Here is a 21,502-nt window from a genome sequence, read left to right on the forward strand (position 1 = left end):
ATCTATCTTGTAGAATTCGACTATATGAAATGAGATGGCCTTGCCAAACACCTCTAAGCGCCCCTGGTGGTAGGGCGAAGTGGTAAAACTCCCGTATGCCAACGGGAGGATCCCCGGTTCGAATCCTGGTGAACGCAAGTTGTCTGAATTTTTGACGTAGTACTGATGTCCTCGTTTGGTGTTTTGTACTCTATCCATTATCTATATTTTGACGATTTCCGCAAGACTGTTTTGGCTCTAGGTGTCGCACCTTATTAGCAGTAGATTTCTTTCCCAACTTAGTTCAAAATTTCTTATTCCCCTTCTTTGCAGACATTGGGTCCACCAACAGTCTTTTCTATCCCTCAGTATGACATTTAAAGGACTTTAAATAAAACCTGGAGCTCGTCTCCCCTACAAAAAAAAAAAAAACACCTCTAAGCGTGCCCGTGGTGGTAGGGCGAAGTGGTAAAACTCCCGTATGCCAACGGGAGGATCCCGGTTCAAATCCCAGTGAACGCATTTTGATTAATTATTTACGGTCGTACTGATGTCCTCGTTTGGTGAATGTTCTCTTATCCAGTATCTCTGTATGACAACTTAGCATGATTGTATTGGCTCTAAGTGCCCACCTTATTTGTAGTAGATTTCTTTCCCAACTTCCTTTCCATAATTTATTCCCCATCATGACTGACATTGGGTCCACCAACAGTCTTGTCTATCACTCATAGCGACATTTACAGGACTTTAAATAAAAACTGGAGCTCGTCTCCCCTACAAAAAAAAAAACACCTCTAAGCTTCTATGGTGTACTTTTCAAGGCGCATCCAATGGTGCCAAGTAATATAGATGTTTTGAATAAATTTATTGAATAATTTACGAAAATACGAAAAGAGGTTTCTGGCCAAAAAGTCGAAATTTCACATGTCAAAGTCCCACAAAGATGATTTCAAAGGCTGCATTAGATTGATAGAAACATTTTGATTCAAGATATATCATAATAAAAGTCTTCATTTTCAAGGTGAAAAACGTGATCGTTTGATTTTCAATGAAAACCATGAGGGGTACCTCATGCTTTTTGGTCGATTTTTGGCCATGTTTTTTTTGGTCCCAAAAAGTTGAGCAAAGGTGTCAGAAAGTTAGTGCTAGATCCGAGCAACTGTGTGGCGCTGTTCTGGCGGTTTAAAACGGTTTCCAACAGGAGAAAACACGAATCATATGAGTCCATATTTTGCCGTGATTCTCTTATTTTCGAGGAGCAAAAGGTAGTGCAAGTATGTTCTCTGGCCGTATACGAATTTGAAATAGCCGTGAAGCAATCAAGAAGAGTCAAATTCGCAAACACAGGCTTTTTCTGTAAGGTCCTAATAGAGCAGAATGTTGAGCAATGACTTATATATATATCAGTAAGATATGGGGTACATGACAGTGAGTACCACTAAAGATAATAGCAATCAGCCACCATAGACTCAACTCATTAAGCACTTGGCTGCATTTCAAGACGCTTAATGATTAGCCGAATTGCCATGTGCGATATTTTTCTGTACCTGTAAAAAGGTAGAAATACGCAGATTGTCGGCCATGAATGCAGCAAGACAGAAATACAAAGCGATAGGGCACCATACTGCCTCTTATATAATTTAGTGCAAATAGCAAGCTGCATGCTTCCAATCATTGCTATCCAGCAAACGGAAGCATCTTGTATAGAAAAATCTCCTTGCTACTAGCCATGAATTATACCAAACCAGGAGTATCAAATAGTCCGGTGCAATGAAGGTTGAGATTAAAGGGGTGAATGTAATTACAAAGAAATTGAGGGTCCATTTCCCTCTTTTCTTTCTTCCCTCATTGTATAGAAAAATGACTCCTGAAGAGCAAGCCGAGAAAATCAAGCAATTTAGACAAGAACTCACAGATATCAAATACCCCGTTACGGACGAGGCAAGTTGAATTCTTACAAGTGAATAGCACCGCAACACTCACATGTCACCATTTAGTATCTCGAACAGTTTCTGATAGCTCGTAGCTGGAACATTGTAACGACAACAACTCACCTATCTCCACTTGATGGAACTAACTGACTTTTTTGATAGGCCAATGCCAAAGACCAACTCTTGAAAACGTTTGAATGGCGTGAAACAAATCGCATTGATGATCATCCTGTTGCCACTCGAGAAAACAAGTTGCCAGTGCTTTATGCTGTTCGTGGCTATAACAGTATTCCCGATAGCAATTTAGAGCCACTTGCTGGCATCAGTGAAAGCGTATTGAGAATCAACAAGTACATGGGCGGTGCATGTCTCCACAAGGTAGATAGAGAAGGATGTCCCATTTATATCGAGAGATTGGTAAGGAGTTTTGTGGAAAAATGACATGATTGTGTAACGGGCCCGTTTGTGGATTGCCTTCTTTTAGGGTTATCATCGTGCAAAGGAGCTTGCCAAGAACGCCAAGGTAGAAGAGGTACAGGGATATCATATTGGCTGCAACGAGTTTTTGCATCGCGTCGTGATGAAGGATTGCTCAAAGGCTGCTGGACGTCATGTGAACAGAGAAACTGTCATTTTTGACTGCACTGGCATGGGATGGCATCGTAAGTTGCGCTCAAGGTGTAGTGCAAATGCATTGTATTAAGAGACGGTTTGCTTTAGAATTGCATATGCCTGCCTTGAACTTTATCAGGGCTATAGCTGATTGCGACCAAAAGTACTATCCAGAAACGCTCAACAAGTTCTTTCTGGTCAATGCACCTGGTGCCTTTGTCTATGTTTGGAAGATTGTCAAGGCATGGCTGGATCCTGGCGTAAGTGAACAGACACATTGCTGTTACCAATGCTACTGATACACATCCCATGCGATAGACTATTGCTAAGATCCAAATCCTTGGATCTGATTACAAGGAACCGCTATTAAAGCAAATTGCACCTGAAAATCTTCCTGCGTTTTTAGGCGGTGAATGTACATGTGAACACATGGACGGTGGTTGTGTTCCATCTCAAGTACTGAAGAATGCCATACCACTGCTAGCAAGCGAAAAGAACGAAAAAGTAGACACTGCTTACAATGCTGATATCATGGAGCAAGGAAAAACATCAGACATCATTAGGGGCCCCTCATTCTATTAGATAATTGCCGTAATAAAGAGATAGAGAAATCATTTATTTTTGATGTGATTACAAGGATTGATTTGTTTAATCGAAAAGACCTGTATTCCAGTACCACGATTAGTACACTCAAGATTCCACACTACACAAGCTCATCCAGACTTACCGAAACCCATATCGTCATCAGACTCTTCCTTCTCTTCTTCCTTGGCCTCCTCAGCGGGAGCATCAGTGGCAGCACCAGCAGCGGCGCCAGCAGAGACAGCGGGACCGGAACCAGGAGCACCAACGTTCAAGAGAAGAGCCTTGAGGTCTTGACCAGCGAGGGCCTTGGCGTAGAGAGAGAACCAGATGGGCTCAACCTCAACACCGGCAGCGGCAACAAGGGTTTGGAGCTTGTCAGCCTATAGATAGATATTGATGTTGGCTATGATATCCTTCACACACTGACAGGTTACTTACGGTGATCTCAACATTGTCATCTTCGAGGATGAGAGCGGCGTAAACGACAGCGAGTTCAGCAGACATGCTACATGTGAGAGAAATAATTAATCAGCTGCAAATACAAAACATGACATGTCAATCCAACATGTTGCATCTCCAAAATGATGTGGGATCCCCTTGTCAAAATGTCGAGTACTTTTCTGTTGGTTGATACATCATGTTTCCATGGATGGATGAATGGATTTCTTCTACATACGCGCAACGGATGGATGTAATTTGAAGGAGGAACTTGAGATACACAGTTTAGCTAATGGATATATAGCAAATCATGTAGAATTAACCGAGTCACCCACACTCGGTGTTCTCATTGTTGTGCGGTGCCAACCAACATCTCCTCCCACTGGTTCGGCCACAGCTAGCAATAAATTTTTCAAATCATCCATATACCACTGATAAATCATGTACTTTATTAGAATAGTTTTTTTTTTTTTTTTTTTTTTTTTGCTTGCTTGCTTTAGAAATGAGAAATAGTGCCATTTTCAAGGTAATCTACCAGGTCTACTTCTTCACGTCTCTTCTTCATGCGCGCTTTGATTTGCTGACGTTCTCGTTCAAGCATAGTGAGTATAATGAATTGTTCTGATCGTTCCTGTTCCAGTTCAGCAGTTTTCGTCTTTTGCCAGTTGAAATGCTTTGTACATTTTCGACTAGCAGGGCATTTTGTGAACCCTTTTGAAGTGACATGACCACCATTGACATCCAGCAGTGCAATGACATGCTGCTCATCCTCATTGACTTGATCCACTTTCTCCCAGATAGTGTCTGGCCATGTTAATCTCGAGTCAAAACCACAGACTTCTTCATCTGATTGCTGCTGTATTAATAATTTCAGCAGCGTGGATTTGTGTTCAACCATAGTGATCAGGGCTTTGGCATGCACTTTTTCCTCCTTGACCCTGTTCAGTCTTGCTCGATCATCCATGTCTGCAAAGCTACTGAGTCTTGCTCTTGATAGTGGGTTGTAGGGTTGGTCTTCCATAGACATGGTGGCATTCCTCTTCTTTAATTCTGCTAATTCAATACGAGCACGAGCTACTTGCAGGCCACACGTATCTGAACAGTATTTGCTTTCATGACCTTGCACTGTACCAATTCTGGCGGGTTTTATACAAGCTGGATTAGCACAGTTGGGTTTCCACAATGTTTTCTTGCCTGTAACTAGAGCCAAATGTTAGTTTCGCATGCTGTATGCAACTACACTCGCAGAGAGAACTTACGTTTGGCGCAGTTAGCACAGTAATACAGGTCAATGAATTCACTCTGCTTTTCGCTGATTTCAATACATTCGCCATGGAACCATTCGTTACATTTATCACACGCAATCATGAATTCTTTCACGTCATATGGTCTTTTGCAGATGCAGTAGAGTTCATTGTTGTTGTCATTGGGAGGCCTTTGTTGTGCCTGTTGTTGCTGGCTGGGCGGTGTTGTGGGTGTGGATGGTGTTGCAGGTTCAGATGTGGTATTGTTGTTATTAGTGTTCTTATGTAATGGAGGTCTTCCTCGCTTGACTTTCTTTACAGGCTACCAAATTCAAATGAGTCATCTTGCTCAAGTATATCATACTGATCAACTTACTCGACTATCGTCTTTCTCTATGGTTCTTTTTGGTGTTGATGTGCTTGCCGTAGGAACAGATGGGGATGCTGGTTGCGGTGCTGGAGGGAAAAGATGCTGCTCTTGTGATGCTATTGACGATGATAATTCATGGTGTTTTTCTTGATCAAGTTCCATTATATCGCCAGCACCGTCAGACGCTAGATGATCCAAAGAGTTTTGTATAGGGTATGGTTGTTGCAGTTGTGCTTGTGATGGGTATGATGTTTGTTGAATTTCCTCTGGTGTTTCTACAGGTTGCCATTTCAATACAGGGCTGATGCGTTTTCGTAGAGGCAGACGATTCGAGCTATTGTTGCTGCCATTGTGTTCAAGATGTTCAACTTGTTCAGACATGATGAGTGAGTGTTTATCGTGCGTGCGTGGGTGTGGGTGTGGGTGTGTTGGTTTTGCTGTTGAGATTATTAGAAAGAAAAAGGACAAATGAGTTGCTATTAAAGTGTCTCTTGATATTCCCTAGATTGACACTACAGAAGCAATGAGGAGTATTGTAATATATATTAAAAGGAAGAGAAGACAGAGAGATGTAAAGGGGAAAAAGAGACAGAGAGAGAGAGAGAGAGAGAGAGAGAAAGGGTTTTTGGGGGGATGAAAAAAGAAAAATAAAAAAAAAAATTTGAGCAAGGCCAAATCCACCTCTTTTTGTCTCTTCTTCCCCTCACACACAACTCACATTCAACTGTGTGTTCTTTGCATCGTGGCCATTGGCTTACAGTGACGAAGACGCTGTGATTGAATCAAATCATACAAAAGCTGTGTTATGAGTCAAAAGTCATGGTGAATGCAAGCTCATTTCATAGCGAGATGTCTACTACTGCAAGATGGAAATGATATTTGATGTGATACAAGTGTATTTCATAGCGTTTGATGAATATAGTTTTGCCTTTTGGCTATTTGGAAATGTCGGATATAAAGCGTTTTTTCTATTTTTTTTTTTTTTTTTTTTTTTTTTTTTACCTTTTTCTCTCTCTCTTTCTCTCTCTCTCTTCCCGGTTATCTCCTTTCATTTGCGGAACATGTTGAAATCCCTAACAAACATTGGAGTCTGTGTAGGCGTTGTGTTTGGTACAGCAGCTACATTCATAAGGTAAAACAAAGTGCCATCAACTGCTATGCACCCTGCTGATCATCATGATAGACACAGACAGAATCAGCCTCTGAGATACACTGCAGCATCCATCGTCGCACTCATTGGTAAGGAGAAAGCATAGCGCTCGAGTTGGTTTTCAAGGAAACTCAAGTGTAGAGACTAGGTATACGAGAATTGCTAGTAAAATCAAGTGCTAGAAACCAGTTGTCTCCATTGCAACATTTGAAAGTTTTGAATTATCAACCACGATCCATCTTCAACTCCATCTCAACACCTATACCACGCAATGTCCATAGCCGATGCATCTAAACATCCTCCCCTCATCGCCAAGCGCATCTTCTTGTACCATATCCATAGACCTTTGTACGCAATCTCAACAAGGAAAAAAAAAAAAAAAAAAAAAAAAGCTTCATGTACAGTAATAAATTCCCTCGCACACCATCCGTGAATCAAAGGAAACATGGTCTAAAAGCCAATTTTACTATAAATATCACTGTCGACATTTTCTGCTATTGTAAGCGTTTAATCCCTTGTGCTCTTGGTAATCCTCGTCCTCTTCCTCCTCCATCATGCTATGACTATGGGTGGTCATGGAGGCACTGTTGTGTGTGATTTGATGGCTTCTGTTGCTGCTGTTCGCTTCTACAACCGTCTTTTTGGGATGGAAAATCAAGATGACAATGACCCAAATGGCAATACACAGAATATTGACTAGAGATAATGGACTATTAGTGTCATGTTCACCATCACCATCATCAAACGATACTTGCTGTTGCAAATAAAGAAATCGGCTAAAAATTTACGTTGATTTATCGTCTTTTTGTTTGTGAGTCCATCTGCACTGAGAATGATGAAACATATCGAAAATAAAAGCAATGCTACGGATAGCAATAGATTCAAATCTTGGAAATAGCGCATCTTGTGGGTAATGAATTGTGCATCGTTTTGGTGCTGGCTGTTACTGAGCAGCTTCTTGAATCTAAAATGTGAAACACCACCGAGAAGTGATATGAGAAACATTTCTTGGTTTGGGTTGGTCCCGTTAGCCTCATTGTTACATTCTGGAGTTGTTGTTGATTTACCTATTCCATATACAAGTTGTGGCATTATTTCTTTATATGTATAGTTATATATATCTCTTGTGAAATTGTATTGCAAGACTGGGAACAGGATGATGTTGAGCAGTGTCCTGTGTGTAGCTAGATGAATCACTATTTAAATGGTATGAAGCTATAGAGCCACTTACATGATAATGTAAAATTTAAACTCTTTGCTACTCATGAATCTGGCTCTGGCCACCAAATTAGCAATGTACCGCCAAAAGCATTGCAGTAGTAGCAAGGTTCCACTACATGCGCTATATAATTAGTTTTTTTCTCCCTCTCTCTTTCATTGAATTATGTGTACACTTTACATTTGTAATGAGAACCCCACACATAGACTATAGTCTACAGTGAACATGATGAATACTTGGGTTGATACACATCCTTCGATTCTACTTACCAGTCGGTGTGATTAGATTTCGGTCAGCTTGTGTCCAAAGAAACTCGGGTTTGGTAACAATGTGGCCAAACATTTGCACATAGCCTTCTTCATATTTGACTTTACAACTTGCCATATCTACACAGTGCCACCTAATTGAATATACAGCACAATTCACAGGCACACATACACATATCTATCCGCCTTACCGTAGTATAGCTGAAACGGCAGCATGACAAATATCAGTATTGTCACAATGCTTTTAAGTTCTCCTCTTTTTAGCTTCGAGAAATATAGACAATCAAAGCCTTCTGTCGTGTGTATACGGTGAATGAACCAAAACAGCACATAGCTCAGACCGATCGCCCTTTCTAGTTATCATTATCAATATTCAATTCAATTGCCATGGCATCCATATGTATAACGTACGTAAAAAACTGAAATCACTCAGATGAGTCATGCGTGCGTATGAATACAGAGCAAAGGGAAGAGTAGAAATAGTTGTCTATAACAACTATTATATTTTCTCCTCGAATTTATTGGCAATACATCAATGAGAAAGGGGTAATTTGCATGCCGTACTGGTTCCATGTAGCCTCAGTAGCATAGTGAAGTAAATGACAGCAGTAGGAGCTAGTTTACAGTGTGGCATTGTTCAGTCTGTATATACTTCTTTTCTTACAGCCCTGAGCTTTGACGCAGGGAAAGGATACACTCATTTGATGAAACGTTACATATACACATGGCTCCTCCACAATGAAACTTTGTATCATTCGTACATTGACAACAACGGTGCGTGTGAAACGTCTTTAGGCTTACATATAAGATTACCTTGTTCGTCTGTGGAATAGTATGGTACGATGTTTTTTTCTGTATGAAATGCTACTTGTACAACACCACATGAGGTACTATACTCAGGTATCAAAGGTCCTGGTACCAATAATGTGCTGAACACTAACCACTCTTATAGTCTTGTTTCCAATGCAATAGAAATCTATGTATAAAAGCTAGTTTAGGTCTAAATCCTGAATGATATACATACTCTAGTTACATTTAAAAGTAGATGGTCAATCTCTGTCTCGGCCGGATACCCAGAGCGGCACTTTCTTCCATGATAACAACACAATGGATTGTATGATAACTGATTCCTTTTTTTTTCTTTTGTATTTGCAAAGGCCGAGCTTTATATCAGCCTCGAAAAAGTGATTCAGAACATAGATGTCGATCATTCAGGAGCGAAAAAGTAGTTACGAGTTCCTCAAATCAAAGGTATTTAAAAAAATTTGGAAGCAAAAGGGGGGGGGCAAATATGTCAGCAGTAAGCTGATCAGTCATGTTTAAGGTGTGTTGAAGCAATGAAAGTTTATTAATATGTACATTCAATAGTATTGAAATGATGGAAATGTAATAGTATGCAAGTCTAAATTTAGTTCTTGTTTTGGCTCTTGTAGTGGTTCTTGATAATATCAGCAGCCTTTTCAGCAATACCGTAGGTAGGTTGCATCAAGTGAGAGGAGACCTCAAGGGGCATGATGGAAGCATCAACAACACGCAAGTTGGAAGTACCGTAGACCATAAGAGCAGGGCTGACAACACCACCCAACTCCTTGGGAAGCATAGCACAAGTACCAACGGGATGCCAGTCAGAGCGTACATTGTTGCTCAACCAGGATCTGAGGTCATCTTCAGAGGTAACATTCATACCAGGTTCGACTTCACCGCTGTTGAGATCACCAAGACCAGGAGAAGCAGTGATGATTTGACGAGCAAGCTTGGTAGAAGCGACGTGAACGTCGATATCCATGGGGTGAGAGTAGTATTGAGGATTGATAACAGAGGGGTCTTCGATATCAGAAGAGCTGATGTGAGCATAACCACGACTCAAGGGAGCAATCAAGACATGGTTGACAGTTTGATACTTGTTGTTTTGCAAGTCAGGGCTGCCAGTACCACCATAACCAGGAGTAAGGTTGATTTCAATGGGAGACAAATAGTTTTCTTCATAACGAGAGGCGACAATAGCATATTGCTTCTTCAACAATTCAACATTGGTAGCGTTGGTAGAGGCATAGTAGTTGGCCCATTCATCAGTAGAGTTACGAATCTTGTCAGCAAATTCCTTGCCAGAGACGAATTCAGTACCGTTGAAGAGTTGCTCAGGGGTAGGATAGCCAAGGTTATTGGGAGTGGTGGTCCAGATACCAGTCTTGTTAATTTCGTATTCCTCTCTTTGCTCTTGAGCAAGGGTATCATTGACAAAGACACTGTTGGTAGTGTAGCCATCAATGTTGGTAGTAGAGACAGTGACAGCATGGACGTGATCTTGCATGTTGGCACCAACTCCAGGCAAGTCAATCAAGGATTCGACTCCGGCAGCAGAAACAATGTCCTTGTTACCAATACCAGAGATTTCCAAGAGCTTGGGACTACCAATGGCGCCAGATGAGATGATGACTTCGTAGCGAGCCTTGATAGTTTGCTTTTGATCCTTATTGCCAGTAGGATACCATTCAACACCAGTGGCCTTGAGAGGCTCGCTGCCATTTTGAGGAGCAAATTGAATGCGAGAAACAGTGTGGTTGGCCAAGACATTGAGGTTGTTGCGGCTTGTGTAAGGGGCAATGTAACCAGCATAGGCATCTACACGTTGGACAGTTTTAGGGTCCAAAATGTTGGGAGTGGTAGAGTAACCAGCCAAGGTACCGTTCAAGAGGTCAGGAAGAGCAGTGAAATCAAGAGACGCAAGAGAGGCATTCCACTTGGCAGATTGAGGGAATTCGTAGTTGGTGAAAGAGACATCAATAGGTCCATTCTTGCCATGGGCGCTCTTTTGATAGGTGGCACCGTATTCAACTTGGGCAGGAGTAGGAGGACTGAAGTTTTCAACCTTCTTAAAGTACTTGAACAAGTTGGCACCATTCCATCCAGGATTACCGAGTTCCTCCCAAGCGTCATAATCCTTCAAACCGCCGCGAGTCTATTGAGAGACAATGCTATTAGTTTCAGTATTGACATGCAAGAGATTTTTCATATGAGCTTACCCAAACGAGACCATTGATAGCACTACCACCACCGAGCAATCTACCAGTAGCGATGGAAAGGCTTCTGTTACCCATGTTCTCTTGAGGAACGGTGGGAACGAGAGGAGCAAGCTCAGTGCCAACAGCTTGGCCATACCTGATCAATATGAAACCAATGTGTCAGTAAACAGTAAACCTTGATCCAGATAAGGTTCAGCACAACTTACATGCCAGGGGCATACACAACGAATTGATCATTGGCATTAGGACCGGACTCGAGAACAGCAACAGTGACATCCTTGTTTTCAGAGATACGACTAGCCAAGGCCAAACCTAAGTGCAAATGAACAAAATCAGTATGGATGTATCAACGCGATGGCAAACGCATATGTACATACCAGCTACACCACCACCAACGATAACGTAATCGTAGGTATCAGTTGAAGAAGTATTTGTATCTTGTTGAGCAGAAGCAAAGGAAGCAAATGCTGTGACAACAGTGATAATGGCAGCTGTGATCTTCATGTTAAATGATTTATATGAATTGAATCGAATTACCTTTTCGCTTGACATTTGGATTTGCTTTTATATATATATATAATTTCAGTTCCAGAATTCGATGTCTTGAATCCCGCAATACTTCTTCTGATATTTTAACTAAATTAGGCGTTTGACAAGAGATATGGAACATGGACTCTCAAATTGTATTTGTAAGTTCTTGGTAATTTAGCTGCTGTGCTTATTGATGCACGTCGCAGCTTATTAATTCAATTTTGTAGACCCTGAAAATGATGTGCTTGCTTAGATCTTGATAGGTGACGGATCTGATAGGCTTACACATTTTCAAAATGTAATCGGGACCATGTTTGCTCATTGCTATAGCCTCAACTTACCACTGCGTGTTTCACTGTGCTTTTCCTATATACCCTTTGAAGTTATCATGTAGAAAACACCAAATGTACAGTAATTTTCGTTTGATTTTAAGCTTTGATTTGTTTCTGCTTTTTTCCCTTCTTTTTTTCCATCGTATTACCAAATGTGAACAGGGTTGTTCTCCGTGGAAGTATCCACGGGTACATGCCAAGCTTACCAGATAATGACAAATGCAGCTGTTTTGACATTAAATCGCAGTTCTTGCTAGAAAAGAAGATTTCTATATCGCCATTCGTTTGTACATTTCAAGTAGGGCCCTGTCGAGAAAAAAAAAAACGTGGCCATTAAGGTTTTGGTTTTTTGCAACTTCATTATAAAGTGCTCTGTATCGGCTATCAATGCCAGCTTCAGTTCTAACCCTTGCTACTCCATCTCAATGGAATATGAACACTGGTTCTTTCAAAACAGACAGCCATGCCTAAAACGTGTGCCTCATGCCATATTTCGGTCACTAAAACGCATTAAATTACTTTCAATGTAGCACTACATATACATAACAGCTACCCGTTTGAGAGCTTATCTCGTTTAAATCTGATATCTTGCTCTAGATGCCATCCTCATTTTGTGTGCTCATCTGAAACTGTGTTTAAGCCTCCGTCATTTGATGAATGGATACATTTCATAGCACTTGCTGGAAAACATAATCGATACAAAGAGTGGATATGCTTAAATTTCATTTTATTGATTGGAAACATTCTATGATCATTCTAATTTATGGAATATACTACGACGGATAAAATTCAACCGATTATCTTGATGTACACTGCTTAGAACAGTGGTACTCTGATTCCGAAGCGGGTCTGTTTATTCTATCAATTTGCTTTTCAATCGATTCGAAATTTCTCGTAAATAATAATCTTTTTAGGTATACGATAAAAACGAGATTGCGGAGACCATCTGATTCACTTATTCCTTGGAATAATAAACACAAATCATTACAAATAGAGAGGAGATTGCATCTAGTGATTGCATTTTATCCAGCGATCAAATAGTCATCAAATTCTGCTGCCAATATATACAGCATATGATGTACTAGCCGGTCAAACTCGCTATGCTCGATGACGGCGTCGCCCTGCGAATTCTCGTCGAAGACATTCAAATCAGTGATAATAAAAACCAGGCATACCATATAAATTTTAAACAGCCAATTAATAGTAAAAAAAAAATGGCTATATCAGAGTCAGGAGGGGGAGTTATCCATTTGCTGATGTTGCTCTTGAGATGGCAGCATAAAGCTGGCCATAAGTAAATACAGGACTGGCGTAAGATTTACAGCGACTTTTTTTTTTTCAGATACTGTCATTGCAAAAGACACCTTTATTATAGGAAAAAAAAACTCCCAAGAAAGAAAAGAGTATTCGAGCTAAGCAACTGTCCTTTCAACTCCATGATTCTCATTTAATCAGCATCGCAGCCATCATCGCAATCATCATTGTCATCAACAGAAAGGCACTTAAGTCAGCCAGCAGCAAGCCGCCGCCAAAATTGGTTCAAACTCAGTTTATTTTTTCTGTTCAAGATTGGACAGATGTTATCTTATTTCAACTTCTTTAATGTATTTTATGATATTCGACCATGTAAATTGTGCTAATCATCCGATGCTTCCTAATACACCGTTGGAGTACTTTTCAAGGCGCTTCCAATGATGCCAAGTAAAATAGATGTTTTGAGTGAGCTTATTGAGCAATTTGGTAAAATATGAAATGAGGTTTTTTAGCGAAAATAGCCATATAAAAGACTCATAAACGTGGTTTCCGAGGTTGCTTTGGATCGAGAGAAACATTCTGATTTGATTTATATCATAGTAAAAGTCTTCATTTTCAAGGTGAAAATCGAAATTGTTTGATTTTCGATGGAAGCCATGAGGTACCCCTCATGTTTTTTGGTCGATTTTTGGTCTTTTTTTTTTTTGGCCCAAAAAGTTGAGCAAAGGTGTCAGGACGTTACTATTACCCAAGTACAATTGTTTGACGTTATTCCGGAGGCTCATCAAGGTCTACATGTCAAGATATGAACGCTTGAAAACTGTCAAATTTGGTTATGTATTGATTTATAGCTTTTATTTACACGGCATAAATCACATCTTTGGTAGCTGCAATTTACTGGAAGGGCTGTTCTGCAGCATGTGCAGCTTCTAATTCGAGTAGAAAACATATTGGTTTTGGTAAAGCTAAGTCATGCAAATTTTGATGCGCTATGTTGCTGGTAAGCTTATTAACAATTGAAATGAAAACCCGAATTTGCTGGTTAGATACTAGCTTTGCATATTCGCTTCGCTGCAATCAAGCCCTCGTACAGATCAATGCTATCAAACGCTGGATTGTACGCTTAGCTGTCCTGGCTTTGCACCTTTGCTTCGCTACGGTAAACCCCACTATAAATCAATGCTATCAAGTGTTGAATTAGACGCGTTATATTCTTCCCCCCGAACCCCCTCCCCATTGCCGGTTTTGCCGATGGTTTTATCCATCTTGTACGGTACTAAATTCTTTAAATTTTGAAAGGATATGATTTGCTTGTCTACTTTTTTTTTGAATGTTTTACAGTGTATATAGTGAAGATTCAAGAAGGGCGTTTTTATATAAAATTACAGGCTATATAGACATATGATGTGTACCTGTTTTTTCAAATTTGAGAAATATTTATTATAAGAAAAATGAATACAACAACAGACCAAAGTCAAATATTAATCAGTTGCTCTCAAGATTGATTGCGTTCCAGAAGTTTGCGTCGCCGGTCCTCCTTGTAAGCTGCTAGTGTTATTCTGGTACAAGTGTCTGCATTCTTGGGCTTGCTATCTTCTGGTATTACACGTTCGGCCGCTATTTTAGGAGTAGTTCGAGGCACAGATGATGGTCCTGAGGTCTGCTCCACTGTAGGAGAAGAGGCATACACAGTTGCGATAGGAGAGCCTTTATATTCCAAGCCCAACTTGGTTGCAATCTCCTCAGGCCCATCGTACAAGTTTTCAGTGCCATCATCATTGTAGTAAAACCTGCGATTAAGAAGATTGATTTCGTAAGGCTCTGTAGACACCATCTCTTCTCTACTGTTGATACGCTCATCTTGTTGTTGCTTGCATTTCTTCTCGTACGATTTCTTGAAACGAGCTTCAGCCTTCTCAGATAGTATTCTACCGATGCTGACAAAGCCATTGGGACTTCAGGGCCTTTCCGTACTGCGGTGCTGGGATTTGCTTGGTTTTAGCATTTCCGGAATAGGTCTACCATAACTGATTCCAAGTTGTGGATGTGGGGTAAATCTCTTCTCACGAGGAGATGGATACCAGGCAATCAAGCCTTTGACTCTAAGCCGTTTATCTACAAATCTTATCCGTTCAGTAGCGTCAGTTCTACGCCGATTCTGCACAGGATCTTCCTCTTCTTGTTCTCCATCGTCTTCATTAATTTTTTCCTCTTCATCTTCATTTTTAACTGATATATCCTCATGCTGATCGTCCTCATTCGGATCATCATCTTGCTGCTTGTCTTGACGGTCTTGATTATCGTTTGATTTATCACGATCATCTCCCTTTGGTTGCTGAGCGTTTTTTTTATGTTGATTTCCTTGTTGGCTTTCTTGATTTTCATCATTGCGTTGCTTCTCATTCGCTCTAGCTTGCTGCTTACTTTTTTTAATATTGGACTCGCTAGGCGACCGTGTGGGTAATACTTGCGCAGTGTTTGCTTGATGTTTGGGTGCAGATTGCTTCTTTACTGCAGTTGTTTGGGCGGTGCAAGTTGCAATTATGCTTTGCGTTTCGCTGATGCTTTCATTGTTGGCAATAGCAGGAACATTGGGAGTATCAATGAGATTGTCAAAAACCTGTTCTGAATCACCATTGTTTTGATCGTTATGTTGGTATGCCTTTTTAGAAGACTTGAGAATAAGTAAAGTTATCCTATCAATAACAATCTGGCATTGCGAAGCTGCAAGAAATAGGTACATCCATACGAATTTGGTTGACTTCTTCATTTGAATCAAGATACGTATGAATGAAGCGCTAAAGGCCAGGCTATGTTCAACAGACAATTCGTTTAGCAATGCGCTTCTGTTATGATAGTTTAGCGATTTATACTTGTACCTTTGGCCATTGATTGCAGGAGAACCATGATTGTCTATTTGACAATTAATTACTAGAAGGAATAAATGATGCAAATAATCCGCAGTATATGCTCATTTCATAAACTTACTTTTCATCAAGTGAAATTGATATTGCACGAATTTTATATGGCCAGATGTTAATCTCTCCAAGCGCAGAGTTTCTGGAACCAAGGCTGTTTTGTAATATCGAAACTGGCAGTGCTTATGACCTACAGACATGATACATTTTACATTTGATTTCTACTTCTTTGAGAGAATATCAACATAAATACATCGGATAATACTTACGAGTCTGTTTTTTATGCAAATATAACTTGGTTGATACCGCTTCATCTAACCAAGGTATGAATGTATTGTGCAGAGAGGATATTAAGCAAAAAAGTAGTAGCAGTAGCTGCATTGCAGTCTTCGAAGGTAACATTCTTATGAATGAACTGAAATGAGATAACAGTTAGGTGGCTCCAGTCAATGCTCTTTTTATAAAAAAAAATCAATATTTCAACAGCTTTATATCAGTATTTGCGGCTAATAATAAAAACATCTGTGTATAATTCTAAAGTAAAACTGGGATATGACAAGTATTTAACAACTTGCGATTCTTGTTATCTCTTTTGAATGATGATGTAGACTCTAAGTTTACTGCTCATTGCTGAAGCACTAATAAAACAAGTTTTAATGCCCTCATTAGTAATCTTGTTATGTACATATTTTAGTTAACCATCAGAGATGCTGTCTATAATACCTTAATAACATAACGGAAGTAACTATTATTGGTAGAATAGTTTGCTAGCATCATTGTCTCAAGTGCTTAGATTAGAACTCTCGTTACTATGCGGATCGATGAATATACGACGGTATTTGGATGGCCTTTTATTACAAACAAAAAATCATGATAATTAATAACAGGTCAATAGGAAATCAACTAGTTATAACCCTTTGGTCCCTGAGCCTCTGAGCCAATCAGATTGCTTGAAAACTCCGCTGACCTAAAAAAAAAATTGCGAGGGTTTCCCCCTGTTTTGATGTGAGGCAAAATTTTAAGCGCCGCTAGGTATACCAAATCTAGCAGTGTGCGCTATCATCAAATTTCCCCCAGGTGCTAGAGCATGCCTTACTTACACCACCTAGCTTTAAATTCAGGCATTGAGACCCTCAATCATCACTAAAGTAAGTAGCGATAACCAAGTGGAGGCAGCCTATCCACCTCCTAGCCTCGGATAAGGTCTTGTTGAGCTTCAGGGATAGGCACATCCGCACAACGTAAAAAAGGTATGCTTCAAAGAAACATAATAAGAATAAAAGAAAGAAGAAAAGAACATACTACTATAGGAGTATAGTAGTATGTAGACAAAAAAAGGGGTACTCACACAAAGTGAGTCAAAGAAAAGTATAACAAACACAGCATCAGAGACGTTCAGAACAGCTCGTTGTTGTTGTTGCAGCAAAAATGCATACATGAGTAACATGCATGGTAATAGTCAGATGTAAAGCAACACAAATACGCACAACTGCAAAGGCAACAGTGGTATTATAAGTTTGCAATACAACATAATGACTAATGTTGTTTCATGTGAAGCCACAGAGACAACACAACCAACAAAAGAAAAAGAAAGACGCAACAAAGAAAAAATCATGAATGCATTATCATGAGGAAGGAAGCAATAATACAAACGTTCAAAGAAGGTTTATATCATCGCGGCCAGAAGAAAAAAAGACACTTACCACTTACCACTACCGTAAATAATAGACCAGAAAATAAGCAATCACCAGAGATAGACCAGATATAAACCACAGATAGACCACAGATAGACCATAGAACAACCATACAATAAAGACAGTAGACCAGGAAAGACCAGATTATCAGCAGCAGCACCCACGTAAAACAGGCAAAAGAAATATCAAAGTTTAATAAATATATACGTTTAATGTTAGTTCTACACCTTCCAGTGCACATAATCAAATAATACCTTCTATATTACACGTCAGAGAGGTAATGTCAGGCTCTTCTAGCAGTACACGGCAGTGTTATCAGAAGCAAGAGTGCTATCTTCAACCAAAACGCTTTTAAAGAAAATATTATGGTTTGAAACTAAACGCGTTTTTCAAACCGAGGAAACGGAGAAAAGAATAGGAGGGCAGCGCCTTATTCGACGTCACCGTCAGTAGACTTGACCTCAGCCCTCTGCTGAGGCAATTGCGGTTGCGGCACTTGAACATGGATTTGTGCAGTGGCCATTTTCGTATTTCAACTTGACTTAATTTTACATTTTCTAAACGTTTTTGTCAAATTCGACTATAGAAACTGTCGTTGTCAGTCTTTACTTTCTAATGCGTCTATAAAGAGTCAATTAAGGCGCATTGAATGGTGCCAATTACTTTTAGCTTTCAGACCAAAAATAATGAGCAATTTTTAAGAATATGAAAATTGATTTTCTGCAGAAATGTCAAGAATTAGCATATGAAAGTCTCATAGAAAGAGTATCCAATGTTGCATTCCATCTCTACAATTAATTTGATCTCATATGTATCATAGAAAAAGTCTTCATTTTTGGGATGAAAACGCGATCGTTTGATTTTTAAGAATTTCCCTTTGCTATTACTCATGAAAAAATGAAGATTTTCATGGATTTGCAACGACTTAAAAAATTTTGAGATAAAGCATCAGTAAGTAAAGCGCAACCAAGGGGAGTTGTTTGGTGTTACTCCAAGCGCACAAAGCGCTTTGTGTCATGAGTTATTTGTGTTTGAAAATAGTTAGATTTGGACAGAATCTGTCCTAAAAATATGGCATAGGCACGCACGTATATCCCCAAAAGTAAGAGTTGCTTGAAATTGAAGGGGTTGTCAATCTTATAAGCTTTGATGTAAAAAACTTGTGCTCAAATTAAAAAATGCGTTACAGCTTATCATTAACTTCAAGGGCTGTATTGCAACTGATGGAGAACAGCATTCCCGCCGAACTGCACAGTCGTATGCTTAGAGACCTTATCGTACCATCAGACTAATTGAAAAGGACAGTTGTTTGTTATACTAAATAGCATGTAGTGAGCTATGTCTATAAGTCCCAAGTTACGTATTCATTACCAGTGTTGTTGCGCCAGAAAGGCTGCAAGTATCTATAGAGACTAAGATATTCTTGATGTGTAGACAGGTCTGTGTTTTGCAACATGAACAGGCTATAATAATTAAGGTGTATCTCAGCTATCTACTATAGGGAGAAAAGCTGTCCCGTTCGTTCAGATAATCTTGACTTTTACCCAGTATATTGCCAAAACTCAAAAAGAAAATCCCTCCCATACTGCGTTCGACAGAACAGCTAACAGGAATTACAGCAACATAAAAAACTTATGGTTGGACTATATTTTAATCCCAGTATAACCAGCCAAAGTGGGAAGTGTCGAAAATGCTAGGTGTGTACAGTAGTCGCTCTATATAAGGCCGTCCTATATAAGGCTATGCGGGGAATAAGGCTGAAATCTTTCAGAGTTTTTTTTTTACCAGCTATTTAGCCTTAATAGCCTAATTTTATATAAGGCTACAGACTCTAAAATTTTTAGCCTTATTTCATAGTGGTGGTTGCTGCGATTGAATTTAGGGCTAATCAGATATTAAAAAATAGAAAGCTTTTATTGAAAAGTAGTACATTTAAACAAAATAATCACGTAAGTCTGTTTGGTTTTTCTCTGCTACTTCCTCCGATCTGATATCGTTCAGATTCCTACGGATAGTCTTCAGCATAGACTTTTCTTTTTCATCCATTGGGATGGTATGGTACAAGATTGTTTCATACGCATGCTTCAACTTCTCCCTTATTTCCTTCGTATCAGCATCGTAAATCTCTACTGGTTCTTCCTCTACGTCAAGCTCTTGTGATCCCTGGGTAACATCATCGCCATCCTCAAATTCAACAATCACGGGATTAAAAACGATTGCATCAGACTCATCTTCATTTAGATCCAAGTCGTTTACTTCAGTTACCATTTGAACCCCATCATTACTTCTGTTTCCAGGAAGTTCAGGGATGATTTCGTTCAACTGGCTGACTAGATCATCGTCTAAAGGTAGCTCGAAAGATGGGAGTACATCCTCCGAGTCGACTCTCTGTCTTTGAGCAAACTTAAAATCAAGGATTTTCGTATGATCCCAGCAATTTTGGATTGTCTGAGGCTTTACTTTGATCCAAGAATCAGCAAGAAAATACAGAGCATTCACCTCATCCATTCTGTATTCCTCGGTGAGATCAAGGTTTACCCCGGCAAGATACTTGTTCAATGCCCTGTAGTATTGGTGCCAGCGAAACTGAGCCTTGAAGTTCGCAATGATTCCTATCGAGTGTGTGATTAGAGATGAGTACGGATATCAATGAAATGTGTTGATTTACCGGCATCCAAAGGCTTCAACTTGCTTGTTGTGTTTGCCGGAAGAAAAATCAATTTAATGTTGCTGAGTTCTTCTTTCAATTTATGCACTGAAGCATTGTCCACCAAGAGAGCAACTTTTCTTCCGCTGTAAACGAAAGACGCATTCAAACGTTTGATGTACTTCCGAAAAATGTCGGTGTTCATCCATGCATTGGGTAATGAATGATACTCCACATAATGGGATTGCCCGATGTTGGTGGTTCTTCTGTACAAAGCAGGTTTTTTGTTTGCTACCTTTGGTGTCTTTCGTTTCCCAATTACAATGGGGTGCCCTTTATAGGATCCATCATAGTTGGTGATTAGTCCAACTGTGAATCGGTTCTTGCTTTTCTTTGAACCACCTAAAGGTTCCTGACAAACGGTGCGAGTTGGTTGTTGCTCGTAGTATAAGCCAGTTTCATCAAAGTTGAGAATATCTTTGGGATCATATGGCTCCAACAATTCTTCAATCTTTCTGAGTTCTTCGACAATCCTAGATGATGTTAAGTCAACTGAGCTTTTTTCACCATATAAATGTCTTGACTTGACACCAGTTCTCTTGAAAACATCGGTTAGCCATCCATCTGAGAAACGGATTTGCTTACTCTTTGGCAATTCATGCATGCGGTACTTTCTGCGTGCGACTACTTTTGCAAAGGCTGCAATAGTTTCACGATTGACAGGAAGAGATTTTGCATTCATAGCTTGAATGTACTCCAAAATGTCACTGCCCAATTGAGGCATCGTCAAGGCTCTGCTGCTTTTTCCCTTCAAATTTCCTTCTTCGTAAGCTTTGATCACCTTGTCCTGTGAATTCAAGACGTTCGATACAGTTTTTTTGCTTGACTGAGTGATGAAGGTTGAATTCCTTTTGAGCCCATTGACCGAGTTGCATTTGCGTCAGATTAGGAAAGCGCATGTTCTGCATAATAATGCGATACTTTTGCTCGATTGTGAGGCGATATCTTGATCTTTGATTAAGACACATGATAGGATATTACGTTCAATAGAAGTGAAATAAACAGATAAATGAATGTTACTGGGGATGTGTCAAATTGATTTATTCGATCAGCTATTATAGTACTGTAATAGATTTTACGGGCACGACTTTTTTTGACAGAAGTCACGCGCATCAGTTAAGGCTATGCGGGCAATAAGGCTAAAAAACCCCGCCAAAAAAGTTGCCTTATATAGAGCGACTACTGTAGCTTGTTGAGAGGCCACCTAAGTCGATATGCTTCATATAGTGTAGGTGGATCTCGATATCTT

The 21,502-nt window shown here is 39.8% G+C and overlaps 8 protein-coding genes across 8 annotated transcripts; 2 read left to right on the forward strand and 6 right to left on the reverse strand.

Annotated features, from left to right (window-relative positions):
• Window positions 1-1,839: 1,839 nt before the first annotated feature.
• ATC70_007131 (uncharacterized protein) lies at window positions 1,840-3,104 on the forward strand (the record flags this gene model as incomplete). The annotated part of the gene is made up of 6 exons (XM_064826395.1): window positions 1,840-1,920; window positions 1,977-2,015; window positions 2,073-2,327; window positions 2,395-2,572; window positions 2,631-2,782; window positions 2,841-3,104. 6 exons carry the CDS (start codon window positions 1,840-1,842, stop codon window positions 3,102-3,104), a joined length of 969 nt encoding a protein of 322 aa, XP_064676493.1.
• A 66-nt stretch (window positions 3,105-3,170) lies between these two features.
• Window positions 3,171-3,611, reverse strand: ATC70_007132 (uncharacterized protein; the record flags this gene model as incomplete). The annotated part of the gene is made up of 3 exons (XM_064826396.1): window positions 3,171-3,184; window positions 3,250-3,487; window positions 3,546-3,611. 3 exons carry the CDS (start codon window positions 3,609-3,611, stop codon window positions 3,171-3,173), a joined length of 318 nt encoding a protein of 105 aa, XP_064676494.1.
• Window positions 3,612-4,041: 430 nt separating this feature from the next.
• On the reverse strand, window positions 4,042-5,540 carry ATC70_007133 (uncharacterized protein; the record flags this gene model as incomplete). The annotated part of the gene is made up of 3 exons (XM_064826397.1): window positions 4,042-4,745; window positions 4,805-5,111; window positions 5,166-5,540. 3 exons carry the CDS (start codon window positions 5,538-5,540, stop codon window positions 4,042-4,044), a joined length of 1,386 nt encoding a protein of 461 aa, XP_064676495.1.
• A 680-nt stretch (window positions 5,541-6,220) lies between these two features.
• On the forward strand, window positions 6,221-6,603 carry ATC70_007134 (uncharacterized protein; the record flags this gene model as incomplete). Its single annotated transcript, XM_064826398.1, has 3 exons — window positions 6,221-6,291; window positions 6,343-6,398; window positions 6,458-6,603. 3 exons carry the CDS (start codon window positions 6,221-6,223, stop codon window positions 6,601-6,603), a joined length of 273 nt encoding a protein of 90 aa, XP_064676496.1.
• Window positions 6,604-6,784: 181 nt separating this feature from the next.
• On the reverse strand, window positions 6,785-7,314 carry ATC70_007135 (uncharacterized protein; the record flags this gene model as incomplete). The annotated part of the gene is made up of 2 exons (XM_064826399.1): window positions 6,785-7,005; window positions 7,065-7,314. The coding sequence occupies 2 exons, from the start codon at window positions 7,312-7,314 to the stop codon at window positions 6,785-6,787; spliced, it is 471 nt and encodes a 156-aa protein (XP_064676497.1).
• A 1,888-nt stretch (window positions 7,315-9,202) lies between these two features.
• On the reverse strand, window positions 9,203-11,321 carry ATC70_007136 (uncharacterized protein; the record flags this gene model as incomplete). The annotated part of the gene is made up of 4 exons (XM_064826400.1): window positions 9,203-10,753; window positions 10,818-10,953; window positions 11,024-11,129; window positions 11,195-11,321. The coding sequence occupies 4 exons, from the start codon at window positions 11,319-11,321 to the stop codon at window positions 9,203-9,205; spliced, it is 1,920 nt and encodes a 639-aa protein (XP_064676498.1).
• Window positions 11,322-14,429: 3,108 nt separating this feature from the next.
• On the reverse strand, window positions 14,430-15,704 carry ATC70_007137 (uncharacterized protein; the record flags this gene model as incomplete). Its single annotated transcript, XM_064826401.1, has 2 exons — window positions 14,430-14,839; window positions 14,909-15,704. 2 exons carry the CDS (start codon window positions 15,702-15,704, stop codon window positions 14,430-14,432), a joined length of 1,206 nt encoding a protein of 401 aa, XP_064676499.1.
• A 3,774-nt stretch (window positions 15,705-19,478) lies between these two features.
• On the reverse strand, window positions 19,479-20,977 carry ATC70_007138 (uncharacterized protein; the record flags this gene model as incomplete). Its single annotated transcript, XM_064826402.1, has 2 exons — window positions 19,479-20,158; window positions 20,215-20,977. The coding sequence occupies 2 exons, from the start codon at window positions 20,975-20,977 to the stop codon at window positions 19,479-19,481; spliced, it is 1,443 nt and encodes a 480-aa protein (XP_064676500.1).
• Window positions 20,978-21,502: the final 525 nt, after the last annotated feature.

The sequence above is a fragment of the Mucor velutinosus genome (assembly GCF_035048745.1).
Source record: "Mucor velutinosus strain NIH1002 chromosome Unknown tig00001549, whole genome shotgun sequence".
Classification (NCBI taxonomy): Eukaryota; Fungi; Mucoromycota; class Mucoromycetes; order Mucorales; family Mucoraceae; genus Mucor; species Mucor velutinosus.